The sequence below is a fragment of the Protopterus annectens genome, chromosome 3.part1 (genome assembly GCF_019279795.1).
Source record: "Protopterus annectens isolate FY-2018-M chromosome 3.part1, PAN1.0, whole genome shotgun sequence".
Classification (NCBI taxonomy): Eukaryota; Metazoa; Chordata; order Ceratodontiformes; family Protopteridae; genus Protopterus; species Protopterus annectens.
The window spans coordinates 1,758,221,517-1,758,242,121 of record NC_056732.1 but is presented as its reverse complement, the minus strand read 5'-3'; the positions used below and the strand labels follow the sequence as shown (position 1 = coordinate 1,758,242,121).

At 42.8% G+C, this 20,605-nt stretch overlaps 1 protein-coding gene across 1 annotated transcript in view; it reads left to right on the top strand.

The window, feature by feature from the left end:
• The first annotated feature begins 413 nt into the window (after positions 1-413).
• Positions 414-20,605, top strand: part of LOC122797853 (fucolectin-like) — an 83,418-nt gene continuing 63,226 nt past the window's right edge. The window contains exon 1 of the mRNA XM_044066375.1: positions 414-421. Coding sequence (XP_043922310.1) covers positions 414-421 — 8 coding nt within the window. The remainder of the gene's footprint in view (positions 422-20,605) is intronic.

Here is a 20,605-nt window from a genome sequence, read left to right as displayed (position 1 = left end):
TTCCTGAACTATTCTGTGTATCTACCCTTGGCATTTCTGGATCAAAAGCTGCTTGAGGCCCCCCTGTTCTTTCATCAGACCATCTAGTGTGTCCCCTTCCCTTTCCAATGGAAAAAAAATGCATTGATTCCCCTCTGTAGAAAATATATTGTGTGTAAAAACTTGCCATCATCCCCCATTTTCTTACCTCTAATGAGTTTCTGAACCACTTCTTCTAAGGTCTTAGAACCTAATTCATGAATGTATTTAATGTCACCTGGTACTCCCTTTAACTGTTTTAGAAAGGTATGTATAAACATTTTTTTGTACTTTTTGTTCTTTCATTTGGTCATCTGTTTTATCAAAAAACACCTGTAAGCAAGTTTAAAATATCCTGCCTGTTCCATCAATTTATCTGAGATGGTAATTTTAAAATGATCAAGTAAGTCAGGAGTCAAAGGCTGACCCTGAGTATATGCTTTAAGAATAGCTGTCATACAAGGTGCCCTACTGTCTAGAAAATATTCCTCTGCTTCTGTGTATGACTTTAAACATTTGGGAATAAATGCAAAAAAAATCTACAAAGAGCATAACTCCAAGTAGACTCCACAGTGTATGTCAACCATTCTTCAAATGCCAACATACTGAAAAAAATCTTTGTTTATCTTGCTACTGTGGCAGCATTTGCAATAAATGAGACTGTTTGTAAATATCAGCAGGAGAAATAACTGCCATTCCTGCTGTAGCCTGTCCAAAATCAATTGGTCTTTTTTGTGCCTGTAGTAAATCTTTTTTGGCTTTGTCTGACTGTTCAGTTAGAATAACCTCAATATTTTGTGCCTTTAATAAATCCTGATGGGGGTCTGTCCAATTACTGTTTTAAACTATCATTTCCAAGCTGCAAAGCTTAAATGTCAGTATGAGTTCTTGACTCTAGAGGGGGCAGTTGCCCTTCTGTACTGTCTTTTGACCATAACTCTCAACCTGAAAACATCAAAAATCTGGACAAGGCCCAAGAAAAATAGGTACAAATTTGTATGCTGATTAGCATTAAATTTGCATACAAAATTATGTAACCCCACCCACTCCAAATGGAATTGTAGGATACCAAATTTCAAATCCAAACTAAAGAACAGACAATCAAAATATGGTGCCAGAGTCCCCCTGCAGCCATTCCAATATCCCATTACCTGTCTATTTCGCCCCATTTACCATTAACATTAATGTGTGCATACTGCTTTACTTCTACAATGATTATTTGGATTTTATTTTTACATTTTATAGCACAATGCACAAACACTAAGATATTTCCCAAACAAAGCTGCTAAACAAAGCAATACTGTCTCACAATGAAAATAGACTTGGCATTAAAACTTCTCTGCCATTGAAACTCACATTCATTAAAACAGCATTGAAACCCACACACCACATCCAAAGAAAATGCATCTGACCAGTGGTGGATAAAGATTATCTTTGGGCTGTTTTCAAATCATTGGCCCCTTGCAGCTTGCACACAAGACAAGAAACATGCATGTGTTCTCTGATACACCTTCATGACTTTATTAAATTATATTCCTTGTATAATATAACACACTTGTTAGACAGAGCACATTTAAACTTATTGTTTGAACATTTTTCCAGAAGGCAATGAAACAAAATACATGAACCAATAATGACAAAACTGCTCAATTCAGAACATGTCCATCATAAAAGTCTACTTCCACACCACAGCTTCTCACACTTATTTTCAATTTCAGTTTTTTTTTTGGGGGGGACAAATGTTTTAGAAAGTTGTTAGAATAAAATGCTGTGTTATCACAATGCATTCCACTGCCAAGTTTTGAACCAGGACCGTGTGCACTACAGACAGAGCAACACACCACTATGCCAAATCAGCAGCTTGCTGAAAGATTGGAAGACTGAAACTTAAATGATTATCATTTAGTGAATTCATTTCTCACTTCTCACCATAACTCTAGTCTCAACCTCTTAGCACAAAAAACATGGACAATGCCAATAATGGAGGAATAGAATTTCTGTGGAAAATATGAGTATTCTTCATGCACCCAACAGAAATTCTCTTGCTGAAGTTCCTTTGGCAGAAAGCTAGAAGCTTTGGATAGAGAAATTTGGTTTACTCCTTTCTCTGACTGGAATAAAAAAGAAGCCTAAATATTTACAGTATGTCACATTTCTGCATGTTGACAATGAATACGTCTTGAAAATGTACATTTTGTAAAAGCGGAGAAACACAGAATAGCAGCAGTTACAGAGAAGTTCAAGAATTACCATGACCCTAAAAATAAACTATTTACCATTTTTATTTACAGAGGCTACAGATTGTTATGTTAATAAAATGAAAAAAAATCAAGAATTCAGAATAAGTTGCAGTACAAGATATGATCAAGAGGCAGTCTATTGCTAAAAACAGACAAGGCCTTATCAAGAGCAACTGCAACCAACTAATGTACAGAAAAAATAATCGACTGAACAAAGGGATGTGTATATATATATATATATATATATATATATATATATATATATATATATGATAAGTTGTAAGTCAAAATGCAAATATGACAAAATTAGTGTTTTGTAAAAGTAAAGGAAAACAAGAAAATGGTAGTTAGGTGCATAACACATGGTGCATTTTAAATTTGAGCCTTGGTCTACACATTGCTTTTCCACAAACATACAAACGCTTAACTCTTTTGCCTTCAGTTATATATTACAAGCAGTTAAAGATAGTTGCTTCTTCTAAGATTATCAGTAGATGATGCTATTTACTTCAGTTCCATGTTTTCTATGATTCCAACAGAATAGTGTCTCTACAAAAAAGATGGCCAAAATCTCTCAAACTCTTTTGGATTACTCACTACATAAATTCATAAAGCCCCACAGAAGTCATCTTGTGGCTTATCTGTCATCATTCTACGTGGGACTCTGAGCTTGTTACATTCACGCCAATGTAGAAACAAGTAAAAAGTGATAGCTTACATAGCAAAAAAGGATTTTCCTTGATCAATAGTGTACAATGCTTGATATGGCAAGCCTTTAGTAGCTTAAACATGTGTGTGTGTGAGTGTGTGTGTGTGTGTGTGTGTGTGTGTGTGTGTGTGTGTGTGTGTGTGTGTGTGTGTGTGTGTTTTGAAAGAGAGAGCATACCCTTGCATATACATACACACACACACACACACACACACACACACACACACACACACACACACACAAACACACATGCGCGCGTGCACACACACACACACACACACACACACACACACACACACACACACAGACACTCTTCACAGAATAAATAATAACAAATATGCTCATTTCCTACTTCAGCCACCATCTCCAAGATCCATTTGAAATTGCAGCCACCGCTCGTCGCAGATAGAGCCAAAAGAGAAAAGATCCATACCAAAATGCAGGGAAATGCACTTAAAATCAGACAATACCAAAACGCCCATTTGAATTCCTGCTCAAACTCATGTAAATGAAAATGCATTTAAAATTAGCCAGCCAGCCAGAAATGTGTGTAATGGAGCCCTTGAGCTCAATTCCAACAGACTGGTAGCTCCGACATTGCTGACATCATCGCGCACATGATGACGTCAGCTCAAAACAAAAATGGTGGAAAACATTAAAAATAAAACTTGGAAAAGGTTGGAAATGAAGCCACTCGGGAATGTTGTCACCCCATTATTCGGACCCCAAAACTCAGTAAAAAACGAGTAATTCTGGTACAGTTGGGAGGTATGCTTTTGACAGTTCATGAAAAGTTTGCAGAACACTTTCCAAAAGTTTAACAGTACACCGTACAATGCCAAGCTGTTCTTTCTGTGCCTCTGCAAGACTAGTTTTACAAATCTGTTGAATTTGCTTTAAATCTGTATCTAGCTGATTGTTATCAGTAACAGGTTTATGCAATTTGTTCCAGTCCTGACAATAAACCTCAAATCAAATTTAGACAAAGCCTGCAAACGTGCAAGAAAATCAGTAACAGTTTGTGTTATATCAAATAAAGGCATAACTGCAGAAGGCTGTTGCGACTGATTTGTATTTGAATAACTAGCAACACTGGAATCAAACATATCCTGTGTAACAAGAGGATACATTTTTTTGTATGACTACAGTAAATTCTTATGACAAAATAGACAGAGCTATGGAAATTTACTGTCACATAAAAGACAACCTTTGTGAATAACTTTTGATTTTGATATATATTGAGCATATACATTTATCCACTTACAAATACAACTTTTATCTATTTTCTGTGCATTAAAATGTCCAGCTTTACATTTCATGTCTGACATAGAAGACTCAAACTATGATTCTAAGCAAGACCAAACCTTGTGTGGTGTGTCATTTAAATCAACATGTACTATATGTGGGCAACATAGGCTCAATTCTTTTATGGCATCCATGTTATAAGGGTTAAGAAATTACCATATTTTTCGCAGATAACAAACAGGTGATCAGCCTGAAGTCACTCTGGAAAAAGATGGCGTTCCTCAACAGACAAATTGATGGTAGGGCATCACAGGACAGCAGCCACAATGTAGCTCAGTACCTTCTGAAGACAAAGCACTGTAAACTGCCAACCTGTTAGACTAAGGTAGAAAGTATGGCCATCTGAAACATAACTGCTGGTAATGGATAGAAAAGGTTACAACCAAGCTGGCCTCACCACTGTTAAATTATATAAGAATGTCAACAAGTAACCAGACTGACAATGTACTACTGTATCCATTATTATTTATTGTACCTAAAGTCTTGCTAGGCAGTTAATACTGTCAGAGCTATTTCAATTTTAACATGGCTCATATGAAAGCCTGTCAAAAATCCAAGAACCCTGGATTACAATGTCTCCAAAGAAGAGAAAACAATGTCCAATTTATATATTATTTTCAAAGCAACAGATGTTGTTTTTTAGTTTCCTTGTGCTTTGCAAGAATGATTTCTGTTCCATGTCCTTCTTCGGTTATTTTCTTCCTTACTGCATCTGAAGTCTTCACAAAAAGCCCCTGTTGCAACTTCCTTCTTCGCATGTCCAAAATATTAACAGGATGCCATTTTAATTTTATCTAGTCCACAAAAACAAACTAAACTGGAAAAAATATTTACAGTAAAGCTAACTAAGCATGTTTTATTTTCGCAGGTGTCAGACACATAGCCGTTATTACTTATCTATTCTTAACTGCTTTCATGCTTGCTTAAGCAAGTTGTGTTATGCGGTTCAGCCTTGCAGTTTCTGCTTTTACAGAATAATATTTATTTCAAAATCTTGTAACAAGTTTAACCCTTGTTTTTCCAGTCAAAACCTTGTATTAATAAGAAACATCCAATCTTTGCCTTGAAGCATACATTTAATTGATTTGGGGAAAGTACATTTAATTTTATATAATCTCTATCACAACTACCTGCCCAATATACATCAAATTTTGTTTCTCCAATAACTTGAGCAAGCTCACTTTAAAAGTTTTATGTGTGTTGCTATTTTTGACTTGGTCACAGAGTATATTCAAGATGTCTAACTCTATGTCAAAGAACCAGTTTATGGTACACTGATTGCTACTAAAGTTGTATGTAGTAAGGCATTAATGCCAAAGAGAGTTTTCATTACAGGCTTTAAAGATTATAAGTTCATTTTTGAATCATTTATAGGATAACGAACATGAATGTAAAGTTCTTAGTCTTTCACTATAAGTTCAGGTTTGCACAGTCCCTGGGATTCATGAAGCTTGTGTCAGGCGCAGGCGTAGTGTAGGTGGAATAACGCCAAATACGGCCGTCGAGCGATTCAGGTACGATCCAATACCATGTGCACTACCGGCGTACGCCAGAACTGCGCAGCCCTCGGCATTGGTATGCTAATCACCCCATGCGCAGTGTCGCACCATACAAATGAAGGCAGATAGTGATTCATGAAGTGGTGCAGGTGTAGCATAAGCCCACAGAAATGTAAACCAAAAAACATGGTTTACATTTTCCCAAACAGAACATCGGAGCTATGGAAGCAGACCAGACTCATGTATTACAAAGTTAACATATGCCAATGGCTAAATACACAGCCAATGGCATAAGAAAAGATGGACAACATCTAAAAAAACAACATATTAATGTCATGTCCACAGTAACGCACAGTACAACCGCAGGGCATGTGTGCGCAAACTGGAACATAAAGAAAATATATAAAAATGTCATAAAATCGCAATGTAATACAAATCAGGTTTACACCATAATACACAATGGTAGGCATGGAACACCACAACTAAGGTGCAAGGCTTGCTAAGGGCCTGTGACAGTGTTCGGCACGGTAACTATGAATTAGTAGTCAATGCCATGCAAATGAGGCAGATAATACTGAATCGCAAATGTCCCGCCAGATGAATGTTGAACCATACGGCACAGCGCTATAACACCGAGGAGTGGTTGAGAGGAGATACATGACATCAGCAGAGGGGTGTGCCACTGTAGCAGCAAGCACATTAGAGAAATGCAAATCTGGCCCAGCCATTGCTAAGCAAAGCTGCAGGACAGGGGTGGGGAGGAAGGTATGGAATTGTTTAGTTGAGAGCACACATGGTGCCCAAAAGCGCATGTGTACAGGGATGAAAATGTGCCCAAAACCCAGTAAGCAGATGCACACGGCGTGAACAATAGCACAAACAGGAAGATCAGGGGAAGAAAAGAAGGAAATGCCGAAGTAGGGTAATTGGCGTACTAATGAGCAATCAACACCAATCAACTCACGGCGGCCAATCGATGGCAGCTGTCAAGTCTGCTCGCAGAAACCTGAAAAACAGGATAGGGGAGGCATTGGAATGCAAAGAAAGGAGGGGAGGCATTGTATTGCAAAGACAGGAGATCTGTCATAGCAGAGCAAAGCAAACCGACAGTAGACCGGCAATAGCACACATTACGCAAGATACGCCAGGTCTAGGAAAGTACAAATGAAAGCAGGCTGCTGGATGCATGCCAGAAAATGATAGGTGGAACGTGCAGAAATTTAAAGGGAAGGTCAAGAGGTAATCCACGGCAGCCAAAATTAATTCAACACCAAAGGCACCACAATAGTAGTTCCAGTAGTAAAACACATAAGATACCCTATAGCTACGATCGTATATACACACCCTATGACATCATCGGTGTTCACAGCACAATAGTATAAAGTGTGAAAGCACCCTACACACACCTGTGAATTCCCAAACACTGCACCATAGGTGTAAACAAATGGGGAACTTTTAAAATGTACATGTTGGGAGCTGCCAGAGCTGTGATTCATCAGCATGTGTTAGAGACTGACGGTGTTGTAGAGGATGATGCCGACAACCACCACAGGCCCCGGAGGAGGAGAAGAGCATTCAGACCAAGGGTAACCTACCAGGGGCTACATGATCTGGAGATAGTAGAGCGTTACAGGGTGGACAGGGACATCTTACAGCAAATAGTGGAGCTGTGCCGGCCACGCCTGAGAACCAGAAATAACAGAGGGGAACCCATCCCAGTGGACACGAAGGTATGTGTAAGCATGCAAATACTAGCCACGGGTACCTTTCAAAGGCCAACTGGAGATATAATGGGGATCTCACAGGCATCAGTATGCAGGGTACTACACCAGTTCCTGGATGCCATGTTACCCCATGCCAATGAGCATAGATACTTCCCCCGAACTCAGGAGGAGTTGGCCAGCAATATGCGTCACTTCCACTGTGTGGCACACTACCCGGAGGTACTGGGATTGATAGACTGCACGCACATACAAATCAAGTCACCACCTGGTGAGCATGGTAGGTGCTACATAAACCACAAGGGATTCCACTCCATCAACTGCCAGGTCATGTGCAATGCCCAGGGCATTATCATGGATGTGTGTGCTGGCAGCCCTGGAAGCTACCATGACTCCCATATCTGGCATGCCTCACAGCTGTATCAGGTATTTGTCAGGGGGGACATCCCACATGGCCACCTTGTGGGGTATGCTGGCTATGCATTGGAGCCATGGATGATGACTCCCATCAGAAATGCACACAAACCCATGCAAGAATGCCATAATGAGGCACACGCACAAACCAAAATCATCATAGAGTGTGTGTTCGGGATGCTGAAATCATGGTTCCAGTGCTTGGACACATCTGGTGGAGCCTTGCAGTACTCTCCAGGCACATGTGCCCACATCATCATAGTATGTGCCATGCTACAAAATATGATCCTGCGGAAACAGCTGCAGCATGGACAAAATGGCGAAGGCCCTCATAGCCCACCGCAATTGCCAAGGCCATCACAGGCACAGAGGGATTCAGACCATGAACACACTGTGCCAGTCCCAGTAGGCAGACGGAGGCATGCCCAATATGCCTACACCTTGGCAAAGAGGGAACGTATAGCACATACTCTGACAGTGTAGGCCCCTACAGACTGACACACCTCTCCACATGCACACACAGTAAAATGGATGGCACACAAGCACGACCATCTGTAAATTGTAATGTATAGGTGGCCCACTGTGTGAATCCTACATAGGCAGCCCTCAAACATTGTACACACAACAGCTATTGGAACACGGAATGTCAACACCTGAACAGTACTTGCGCCTATCAGCATATGGTGGTGCTGTGTGTATAGGTTCCCAGGTACATCGGTAGGTACACTGCCGATTGTCAGAGGCCATACACCAGATGGGGCAAACAGTGTCCACTGTCACCACAACATCGAGTAACCAACTGTCGCATAGAGGAGCAGAGGCAATTGTGGGAGCACACGTGTGTAAGCACTGTTCTGCACACACTCAGCACAGAGTCCCTGCTGCGTTAATGAGGGGCTCCACATAATATAATCATGGATGTTGTGTCAAGGCATGGGGTGTACCCATGACAGGTATCCGTCACCCCAGCATGCTCCGCCCATGGTTGTTTGAAGGTGTAGCACAGTATCGTGTGTGACTCACTGAGATATACATACCCAATGCCGGAGCGCATCCAGTAAACATCACATGGACATACCATTAACTGGACTCATCAATATGTAAACTAACTGAGTTACCCATGTGAGTGCAGTATGGAGTAACAGCCGTAGTATACTCCATGTACAAAACGACATAACACGTGTACAAATCCCAGATGGCCATATGTTAAATGCAGTGACAGTCGTGTATGTTCCCAGTTCTATGTCCTGCAAGGGATGTAACGTAATCCCGAAGGCACGAGGAATACATGTCGGATGCAGGTCAGCAGATCATGTTTAGCACATGTTACCGGGAATATGCATTGCTCACTGCTGGTAAGCGACGTTTAAATATGACTATATGGAGATGCGCGAAACAGGGATAAGCTACTTCGAATATCACGCAGATCACGGTCAATGATGTCCAGAACAGGTGAAACCAGTATTATTCACCCCTGTACTAATAGCGCCTGCTCTGAAGGGTAAAACGACCACTGCCAGGTGTAGAAAACGCAATCATGTATCGAATCACCTAACACTATTGCTAGGCAAGATGTACCCATGGTAGGGTTGCCACTTCTTCAAATGACTAATGTGGGACATACGTCAGATGTCTGCAGGCCGATACATACACCCGGCCAGTACAAAAAGCAGAACTGCACTGTTTTGCCTAGATAAAAGCTCATTCTTGTAATGTTGACTTACTTATTGTGTTTGTTGGTTCAGATACCGAATAACTGTTTTATGCGATTATTACATCAACTATAGGAAATAAGTATGTTCTAAAATCACAGGACATTTGCCATGTTTACAAATATTTTGCAAGACACAACTGTGCAAAGAGGGACTGTCCCTTGCAGACTGGGACAGCTGGCAACCCTAACCTACGGCAGGTGTGTAATGTGACAGGTACAGACACAAACGTGCGGAGTCCAGGAAACAGTATACACCAACAAGTACACAATGAAAGGTGTAGCTTGCCTGTCACTTTCCCCGTCAGATATATATATATAGATATATATATATATATATATATATATATATATATATATATATATATATGTACACATATATACATATATATAATACAGATAGAAAGGGCGATAGAGTGATATATGTTGATATATACGGATTCAGCGATATCTGCAAATATATATAGATAGGTCAACGACATTCATAACACCTTGGAGGTACAAATAATTAGGATACCGCCAACTATGGAATGTGTAACTAGGCTCACTCTACAGAATTAAGTCTTTCCTAAATCCTGAAGCTAGAACTACTATAGCTCAAACCCACTTAATTTCTACCCTACTATACGCTTCCCCCATATACACTAATCTTTCAAAATATAATCTCAACAATCTTGCTACCTCATACAACCACATTGCCAGATTTGCTACTGCCTCTCCATATAGAACTCATCATTGCTTGAATCTCCTAAAACTAGGATGGCTAGAGTTACCACAACTAATTCAATATTATCAACTTACAATCGCCAAAAAAGCCCTCCATCACCCAGATAACACACCTATGCTCTCCACCCTCATAAAACCCTACAGCAATCTGAAAAACCTACGCTCTTGCAACAAAATTTTGATTCAAACTTCTCTATCAAATAACGCAGCAGGCGACTCTACATTTTCCAACTCAGTTGGCAAAGTGTGGAATCAACTTCCTCAAGACCTTACATCCCTGACCTCAATTCCACTATTTAAAACCAAACTCAAACACTTCCTAACCAACCACTGGCTCTGCTCTTGCAATAATGCTGGCTGACCTTTTTTGACTCCCTCCCTATTTAAAACTAAACAAACACTTCCTAACCAACCTCTGACTTTTCTCTTGCAATAACCCTGGCTGACCTTTTTGACTCCCTTCCTTCTTTACCCCCCTCTCCTCCTCTTTCTTACCTTTATCATTATACTCTTTCAATTTCTGTGTTGTATCTGTCCCCCCCTCCCAAAAATAGATTCCACCCTTTTCTCAACTTATAAATATTGTAATTAATTTCTTTAACCTTGTTAGTTACTGACCGAGCTTACCTTCTAAGTCTCAGACTGTTCTCTATTGCCTAATTATCCTGTAATTGAGGTTTAAAGTTCTTGTTTTTTTTTTTTGTATTATTGTATATTGTTGTATTATTTTTCTTGTCATGTAGTAGATAGCGGAGCTTTTCTCCTCGGGCCTCCTCTGAAAATGGACATGTATCCAGCTGGACTAGCCCGGTTAACAAATGTAAAATAAAATAAAACATACCGACATGCGTAACCACAAGGCTGAAAGACTGAAAGAACACAGTACTGGAACAGTACAACTGCGAGTAATAGTATGATGATATGAATGGATAATTAGTCACCGCTGCTGGTGTTGTGGTCCACGTAGGTACTGTTTTCAACTGTGTTTGTGAGTGCCATAGTCTGTGTATGTGTGTGTTGAGGGTGCCGTGTGTGTCCCCGTGTGACTGTAATGTGTGTGTGTGTGTCCGCATCATGTGTCTGTTACTGCAAACTCGGAGGTAGATCATTACAGTAGGTCTGGGTATAGCTAGCCGTAGGCATACGGTTACCACCTGTCCCACATTCGGAGGGACAGCCCCTCCCTGGGCAGGTGTGTCCTGACATAAAACATTACAAAGGGCAAATGTCCGAGATTGTAGGACATTAATATGCCCCATATATAATGTAATAGTAGCATTAAATAGTTATGCCTGTATGTAAGAAACGTGAATGTTACATGCAATATGATAAGTAGCCAAAGTCCCACAACAATAGGTATGTATTGAGGATAAAAGTATGTGCTATCCTGTGTACTGACCATGGCTATGTGTTGGCCTGTAACACCGCTGTGTGTCCTGGAAGTGTCCAACAATGGCCATATGAAAAGGTGGCAACCCATGGCAAAGAAGTTCTGTTACCAACACAACCGCAATGACTGCAAATATCTGGGACAGAAATACATGGGATAGCTGTCATGTAGACATATCCCTTTACATATCGCTGCAATTTTGGAGGTATGGAAGTATCAACCTCACCTGCATACTATATAAAAATCAATTAACAATGGCCCAATGTACAATTCCTTAACATAAGTCTACTAACTGATAGCTCTTTAATTAGGGACGGAGCCCACACACATATATATGGAATATGTAGAAATGCAAGCCCCACAAATATGTATATGCTATGTACACCCACCAACATCCCCCACACTAGAAACTATAGCAATACAGACTGTAATAACAGCACAAACATCCAGTCAGTCAATTACAACTGCAAAACTGTCAACATACCTTGTGAGAGACACAATTAAAGGTGCCATGCAAAATTGCAGCCGTTGTATAATGGAACAAATGGCGATGTTACAGGTTTTGTTTGCAATAGTCCGTTAACAGACGTTGGGATGACAGGTACACCCACATGCTGAACCACATACTCTAGCTGTCACACACAATCCATGGGGGACATGAATCCAAAGTATACTTGTCTCTATGCATAGCAGTTGCAATTACACATAACAAAACACAATACAGGCCGTCTCCCCGAAGGTAGGGCAAATGGGCAATGCCCAAGTGCAGAAGTCAATTATACCCCACTGTTGCTACGTAATTGGTGAATGGAGTAGCTGCAAAGCTGATATGCAAGTAATTAGTCATTCAGAAACACCAATAGGCAGCAGGAAACCACATGTTACAGGTATTGACATATATAAGGAAGACTTGCCAGACATTCAAACCATATGCTCATACAAAATACCCATGTAAGCAGTGTGAGAGAGATAGAGACGAAAGTCCGTAACGATAACAAGGTATGTAGAACACTTGGTATGTAAGTTTATGTATAGCATGTTATGTATTAATTATCTACTGTATGTATAGTCTGGTTTGCATTAATTAAAAGTGTCTGCAGTGCATAACATGGGAAAAAGTATTTATGTAGTGATGTCTTGCTGAGCATACTTAAGCTTGCAGAAACTGTGCGACCAGCAGTGGGCCACAAGGTACACATCACAGACACTGCAAGGGATGCTACATGAGGGCTTTAAACAGAACAATTACATACAACCTGCCGTCAGTGGTAGGGCATGTCCAACAAGTACGTGCCATAGCCGGGGATAGTATATGTTGATATACTGTCCCAGTAGGCATCTGTATGGGCATATAACAACAATGACATGTCTAAGGTGGTCCCGCTGTGCAAGTATGCTTTGCATTATGGGATACTATTATTGTAGGTAGATATGTCAGATATTCTACACAGCATGACAGGCATATCATGCATGCCAAAGGTATCGTCTATTGGCATGTACAATAACAGGATACATATGGCTTGTAGGCATGGGACATTGTAATAGCATGATAGCTAATCTAAATGGAAGGGCTAGCAAGTAACCATACACAAAGGACATGTAATAGCTTCACAGGTTCATAGTGGGGTACTATGCAGTCTGGCAAGTCTATGTGTAAGCACAACAACAGGGTTCACACCAGTGGCACATCTCTAGAGTAGTGTCCTGTGATCAGCAGAGCCATGTGTTACCTGCACCTCTGCACAGTACAGCCACTGCAGTGATCCCTGGCATACATGTGTCTCCCAAACACCAAGGGAGGTATCACATGAACAGTGCTACTGAGTGTCCCTGCGTGATGTACATAGGAGTCATGTTCCAAAGCATGGTGAGTGTCCGGTTTGGGAATGTAACCTTCAAGCACATCCCACTCATTGTTGCGTGTGTGCACAGATCCATGAGCATTTTGCTCACAGTGGCATTTGTGTATGTCGCGTATGTGGACTATATTCATTAACATTATTGTGGACATGGGCCCTGTCTGTTCATCAGAGGTCGCCCCTGAGTATGTAGTATGCAAATATGTACAGATGTGGTGTCCGTAGTTCAGCCGCATACCTTAGCTGTCGGAGCTCAATAAACGTCATGGCGTGTTAATGTTGTGGTATGTAAAGCTGTAGCTGTTGTGTAAGGTACACCCTAAATGGGGTGGTGTACCCTTGAATGTGTGTAGAAGTCTTGAGTTCAGAGGTACAATGGGTGCCTATGTACAAGCTACACACCCAGTACAGATAAGTGTGGCATGTAGAAGGATATCCACGCTACAGTGGCAATACGCTAATCAGAGGAGTGGGTGTGACATATGTGTGTACTACAAACATGTACAATGTGACATGTATGTAGGGGACTACCACCTATGTGATAGTGGGTGAATGGTGTAATGCAAAGGTGATGTCCATGGACCTTGTGTCATGCAGCTTGAGGCCATGATATTCATATCAGGTATCTGTCACAGTGACACCCGTATGGATGGAGTCAGTATCAGCTGGTGGATCAATCATGGCGCTTTGTATGCAGGGGTTTGTAAAGCTAGGCAGGGAAAGTCCCTCTGTGCTAGCCTGTACCTCAGGGAAGAATATATTGAACATGAGGGGCCCTATGACTGAGGACTGTGGTATGCCAAATGTAACTGAAATGCAGTAGGTACTATGGTATGCTACCCTCATTGTGTGTCCTGTCCATGAGCCACGTTGCATAACATCCTGAGACATAGGGTACGATGTGCAGGTGGATGTGTATGTTGTCAATACCAGAATGGAGAACAGTGCTGGAAGGCAATGAGAGGACAATGTAGGATGTGTGGACTCCCGTACCATCATCATCAACCCTGGTAACTGTATGAAAGGAGTCCACCAGGTGTAAGGGCCATGCTCTGGCCCTAACAAGTCCAACCCAAGTGGCATCAAAGGACCAGAGCCCAACAATGTCTCTGTGAATGATGTCCTTGATGATGTGCCCCATAGCCACACAGAACAGTCCAGTCAGGTGTGTAGGACTATAGTCCCACTCGTGCATTGTGGTGCTACCTGTGTGGAGTGTGATAAATGTTGCTGTGTGCCATTCAGGGGCCACAATGTCTGATACAAGGCTATTACTGAATATGGTGGCCTAGTGGGGAGACATGTCATTCAGAGGTTTGTGGACATCACAGCCTGGGACTTTGGAAGGTGACATGGGGCCAGTGTCCCAGGATATATAGAGTGCAGGTTAGTACTGTATAGGTGTGACCGCAGGGACACTGCGATGTTCCTGCATGGATAACGGCCCTTTAGTGAGTGAGAGGGTGTAATGTTAGCATTGAATCCATCCGCCAGCATGTTGCCAACTTCACCTGGGTCTGTAATGTTCCTGAGTGACTGTTGAATGTGAGAGAAGATGTGGGTATTGCCATTGACTACTGACATACCACCATAATGCCTTGTGGTACACCCCGGAATGTGTCGCAGTAATGTTTACGTAGCTAGTCATGGAGTATGTGATGAGGGATCCCATGGCCCTACCGAAGCTGACCAGTGAGCTACCCCACCCATAGGATTGTACACCACTGTGCAACAGCCTCCACCTGTTGTTGTACATTATGTCCATGGAACTTGAGCAACAGAGTGGCGTCTGTTATCTGGTGTGTACCATCATGGCTCTGTGTGGCATAGCATGATCCATGCAGTCGTGTACATGCTACTGAAGTGCACTGGGGTATGTTGCAGCATTTGTATGAGCATTGTCCTTCTGCACGGGTGTCATGACATTAACAACCGTTGTCATAAGATGTCTGTAGTAGGTGTTGTAGTACTCATGTACTGTGTATGCCATGAAGGGTGTGGTGCCAGGATGTGGCTAACAAGGTTGATTAGCATATGTTCGGAATCCACCAATGAGGGGATGACACCAGGTGTGGAACACCAGTCACATGTTGGTAGTGTTCATGTCAAGGTTAATGTTGGTCTTGGAGGTGGTGTGTATGGGTTTATCCAGCCGAGTGGAGGTTATGACTCATGGATGTGTCGGTACATGAGTGGCTATCAAAGTTAAGTGTGGGTTAGTGTCCGTCACACATCAGTAGTAGATGTCTGAGCCCTACTGTCCAGTACACCAACAAATGAGGTCTGGTAACCGTGGGGTATGTAGTGGAATCTGTAGCTTGTTACAATGTGTATAGTGGTTCCGGACACAGTTAGTTGCATATGGAGCACCTCTGATGCATTGCGCTAAGTAACTAGCCAGGATGTGTGTACAACATAGTGGGATGTGGGAACACCTCAGCTGTGGGTGTGCCGGTCCAGGTATGTGCCTGAAAGGTATGGTCTGTCTATAACTTGTCATTGCAGGTGTGCTCTGCAGAGCCTAGAGGCAGGTCCCAGTCACTGCAGAGATATTGGAGTGGTGCATTATAAGGTGTGCCTTACCTGAGTGTGTCACAGAGGAAGATGCAAGCATAGTATCACATGACCCCATGTCTTGCTTGCCAGTTCCCATTCTGCCGGTGACTGTTATTGGAAACTGTGCAAGACAGGCAGTATAGAAGCAGCAAGAGCCTTACATGTGAGCTGTACTCCCAGGGCTGACAGGTGCAGGTCATCTGTGCCAAAGCATTGTGTTTGACCAGGTCAGTCAAAGTGGACAGATACCAGATGCCTGTGGAATGACAGCAGAAGAATAGGCAACTGTTGAAGTGACACAGTCAGTCATTGTACAGTGGTATCGTGTCTGGATGAATGCATAATGCTCCCCAGGGCTTGGCCCACACCTTCAGGGCTACAAGACTGGCGAGCTATTGCATGTCCCTGCACATGTAGTCTGTGAAGTGGCATCTCAGGGCAGTCACACTAACATGGAGAATGACAAGTCACATCGTACCTGTTGAGGTGTGGCATGGGTGCATAGGTTATGTTGCAGAACCAGTTACCCGACAGCAAGATGTAAGTGACTATCGCCTTTTATAGCCTGCTGTGTGGAACTGCAGTCTGACTGCCTACAGAGTCACCTATGACTGGTGTGTTGTGTATGTTATAACACCCTATTGGCTGTATGTGATGGGGACACATGAGTCTGTGGGCTATAAGTTGGTGATGTTGTGTTCCGTGATGGGGGCTGCCTCTGGTGCCTACACAGAGTATGGAGAGGTTCTGCACACATTGTCCTCATATGTTTGGCCTGTGGTGGAGATCATGTGAGACTATGTGATGAGTGAGGTGTGTTGTGAATGTTACACATCCCCACATGACTGTCAGGTGCAGTTAGGGTTGGTGACAGCATTACCCCCAACAGGGCTGCATAAGTGCATCTGCCACAGGCTGTAGTGTCGTATGTTGGGAGGTGAGCTTTAAATGTGTACATGGGACAATTGCTCTATTGCCACATGTACGACATATCCATCTAATAGACAGGCAATAGCACTGGTACATGACAGCTGGACATGGCTGCATATACAACCATGTCTCACAGGATATGTGAGTTACGTGTGTACAAAAGCTGTTGTACCATAAACAAGCTGGAAATCTAGGACAGCCAGTGTACCTGTGAGAAATGGAGTGGAATGGGTGCTATATTAATCAGTAGCTCATGACATGCTCACAAGTTCTGAACAAGTGCGTAGCATAACCATACAATGCAGATAGGGTGTTGGATAATATCAACCTGCAAGTGGTGACGACAGTCATAATGTGTGGCATCGCACTATAACCCTGCTGAGTATGGTGTGCATGTCCATGAACCATTATCACTGTAGATGTTAGCAGTACAGATGTACAAGACAGTACAGATGTTTGATTACAAATACCTTTGTATGTCACAGGAGTGTTCTACCAGTGGCCTGTTGACAGACTCACAATTACAAAAGGTGCCAGAGTGACATGTGCATATCACACCAGTGCTAGCTACAGTAGAACAGGGTTAATGTGTTGTACTCCACCCTCATTGTAGCCCATACCACACAGACAAATGTTAGGCATCTGTGTATGTGAGGATGTGAATGGCCATGACCTATGAGGAATAGCTGTGTCAGTGTTGTGAACAACATAAGGAATGGGCTGTGTGGGTGAGGTGTGTGACATATGTGCACATTCTGATGGATGATATCAGCAGTGTCACCGCTAGGTGAACATCCCTGTACCCATTAACTACCACCTAGGCTGTGGTCATCATTATGGACACTGTGTAAGGGATGGTGCTGTGCAGTACTCCTCCCTGACTTGGTGACATCTCCAGGCCCCTTAGGTAGTCATACGAGGTACCCATGTCATGACAGGGTGCCATCCATGAGCACGGAGATCATTGGATAGGCATATACTGCACTGGGGTGACCAATATTGGATCACATATCACCATTAAGGGGTAATGGCCATGCATGGATGGGCGATACCAGCCTTCACAATCCTCACCTCCACTATGCAGCATGCTGTCTACCTTGCATAAAGACATCTGCTACACCATGATGATGGACATGCTACATGTCCATATCCTGATCTGTAAGACATAAGTCATGGACATCCACCGTCCTAATATTAGGATCACCACATGCTGGACAGATCCCTGTGCCATACATGTGACATACTCCCACCAAGCCATGCAACCCTGTCCTTCAAAGCTGCACATGTAATCCTAGTCATACGTGATGTGATGGCCGCATGGCAGATGTAGTATCAACTGTCTGGATCAGTAATGTGGCACTGATGCACCTCGCGGTGGCATACTGGCTATCTGTTACAGCTAGGAAACCTTGCCCGTACATGCTATGGTTGATAACCATCCCTGCGAATGACGTCCGACTAGCCATTGTCCCATGTCTATCACATGTGCAACACAGGCGATCCGTGGCAGGATGTTGAACAGCTGTACAGTGCTGTGTAGATGTATATGGCAAAACACATGCATGCACAGGTTTCCATGTGTATGTGCACATTGTCACTGCTCAAGTCCATTAAGGCTGTGTCTGTGTTGATATGTGACATATACACAGCATCACGGTCAACAGCATTACTGTGGACACATCCAGGCATGTGCAGATAGGTAAGAACACCAGTGCAGGCAAATAGACATGATCACATCAAGACAGCATTCACATGGAGTATGAACACAGTAATGAGGTGGCACACATATATGGTGATGATACCCAATGCACAACGGGTGTTACATGTGTGTGACACAAACACGTCAGTCGTGTCCGTGTCATGATGATTTGCAAAGATAAATGTGCAGATGTACTAGATGTCATAGAAATGTATGTGCAGCAGTATCTCTGTACATCTCTGAAACTGTGATCTGTCACCATCATTATGTCTTACAGATAATGCCTCATACACGCCTTCCAGTGTACAGCCGCCATGAGGATGATGTCCTCATCCCGTACCTCCATGAGAACTACAAGGTGTTGTTCAGCCATGTGCCACAGCATGCCCAGCAGTGGGATGACCTGTGGCAGGATCTTCTCAGGAGGGTGAACAATGTGGGTGGCCAGAACTGCATCTACCAGCAGGTGTGCAGACACTGCACAGACTTGATACGACATGCAAAACAGCATGCCACTGCAATTGCCAAGGAACAAGGTGGAACAGGTTGTGGGCCACCAACCCAGCCCCTACTCACACATACCGAGGAGCAACTGGCCAGTCTGGGGACACCCTCAGAACAGCATCCAGTAACACTAGCTGCCATTGTGGAGGTGGGTGTCTCCCAACCAATGAGCCTGGAGTTGCCTGGTAAGTCAGTACTGCACATATGGCTATTATATCCCATTTAGTTGCATGTGCTAAAGTAACAACATATGCAAGGTATGTGGACACACATGCTGCATACTACAGTATGCTACCCTGTGTATGCACACATGTACATACTATATGCTATTATACAGGCGAATGTGTTAACATGCATAGTGCACCCTGTGGCTGTCATACAGTCATGGATAATGTTCATACTGCTGTGTCACCCCTATACAGGTACCTCTGGCATGCCGCACAGACATGAGTCCGTTGCAGGTGAGACTGTCATCAGTATCAGGCATGTTAAAACACAGATCTATTTGCCATGTGGCCAGTTAACACTTGCACACTTGATGTTCATTCCAGTCACGATATACAGGTCGCAGCACCCATCATTCACACAGGCCACCCATGTGCAATATATACAAACAAAATGATACACCAACTTGAAACCACAGTATTTGTCATTGCTACATGTGTGGTCAGCTGTGCATACAATGGTGGAGGTGTTCTACAATGGAAGCATATGTAGTATGCATTGGAACAACATGTGTGGTACGCAAACAGTACCACACAGTGAGTTGTGATATGGGCAGCCCACAGGTGTCACCATTGTGTTGTATGCCACTGCATTGGGTGCACACATTGTGATGTGCCATCTGACATCTCCCAGACATGCAGTGTTCTGGCTGCAATATTGTCACACTATCCCATGACCCATACCCTACATACCAAACATACAACCCGTTGTTTGCATAGCCCTGTGGATGGTGTCATATCTGACAGCTATGGGTGTATGTCATATGGGACAACACAGACATGTGAGATAGATGGCCATCACACACTTTTGGCCAAAACATGTGCACACATGGCCATGGGGGATGGCCAGAGACACATAGCCACACAGTAGATGTGATGTGTATACACCCTGTTGCACATTGTCCACACATGGTCCACTTATAGACTTAGTTGACTGATTATACAGTTGATGTGGTACACTGGACATCCTAACAGCCTGTGCACAGCTAGTGGAGGTGTCACTGAAGTCTACCATATAAGATCAATTGAACATCATGACTGTGTCATAGCATGACAGTAGTCACCTGTACAGCTTCCACAGACATTGGCACCACATCAGG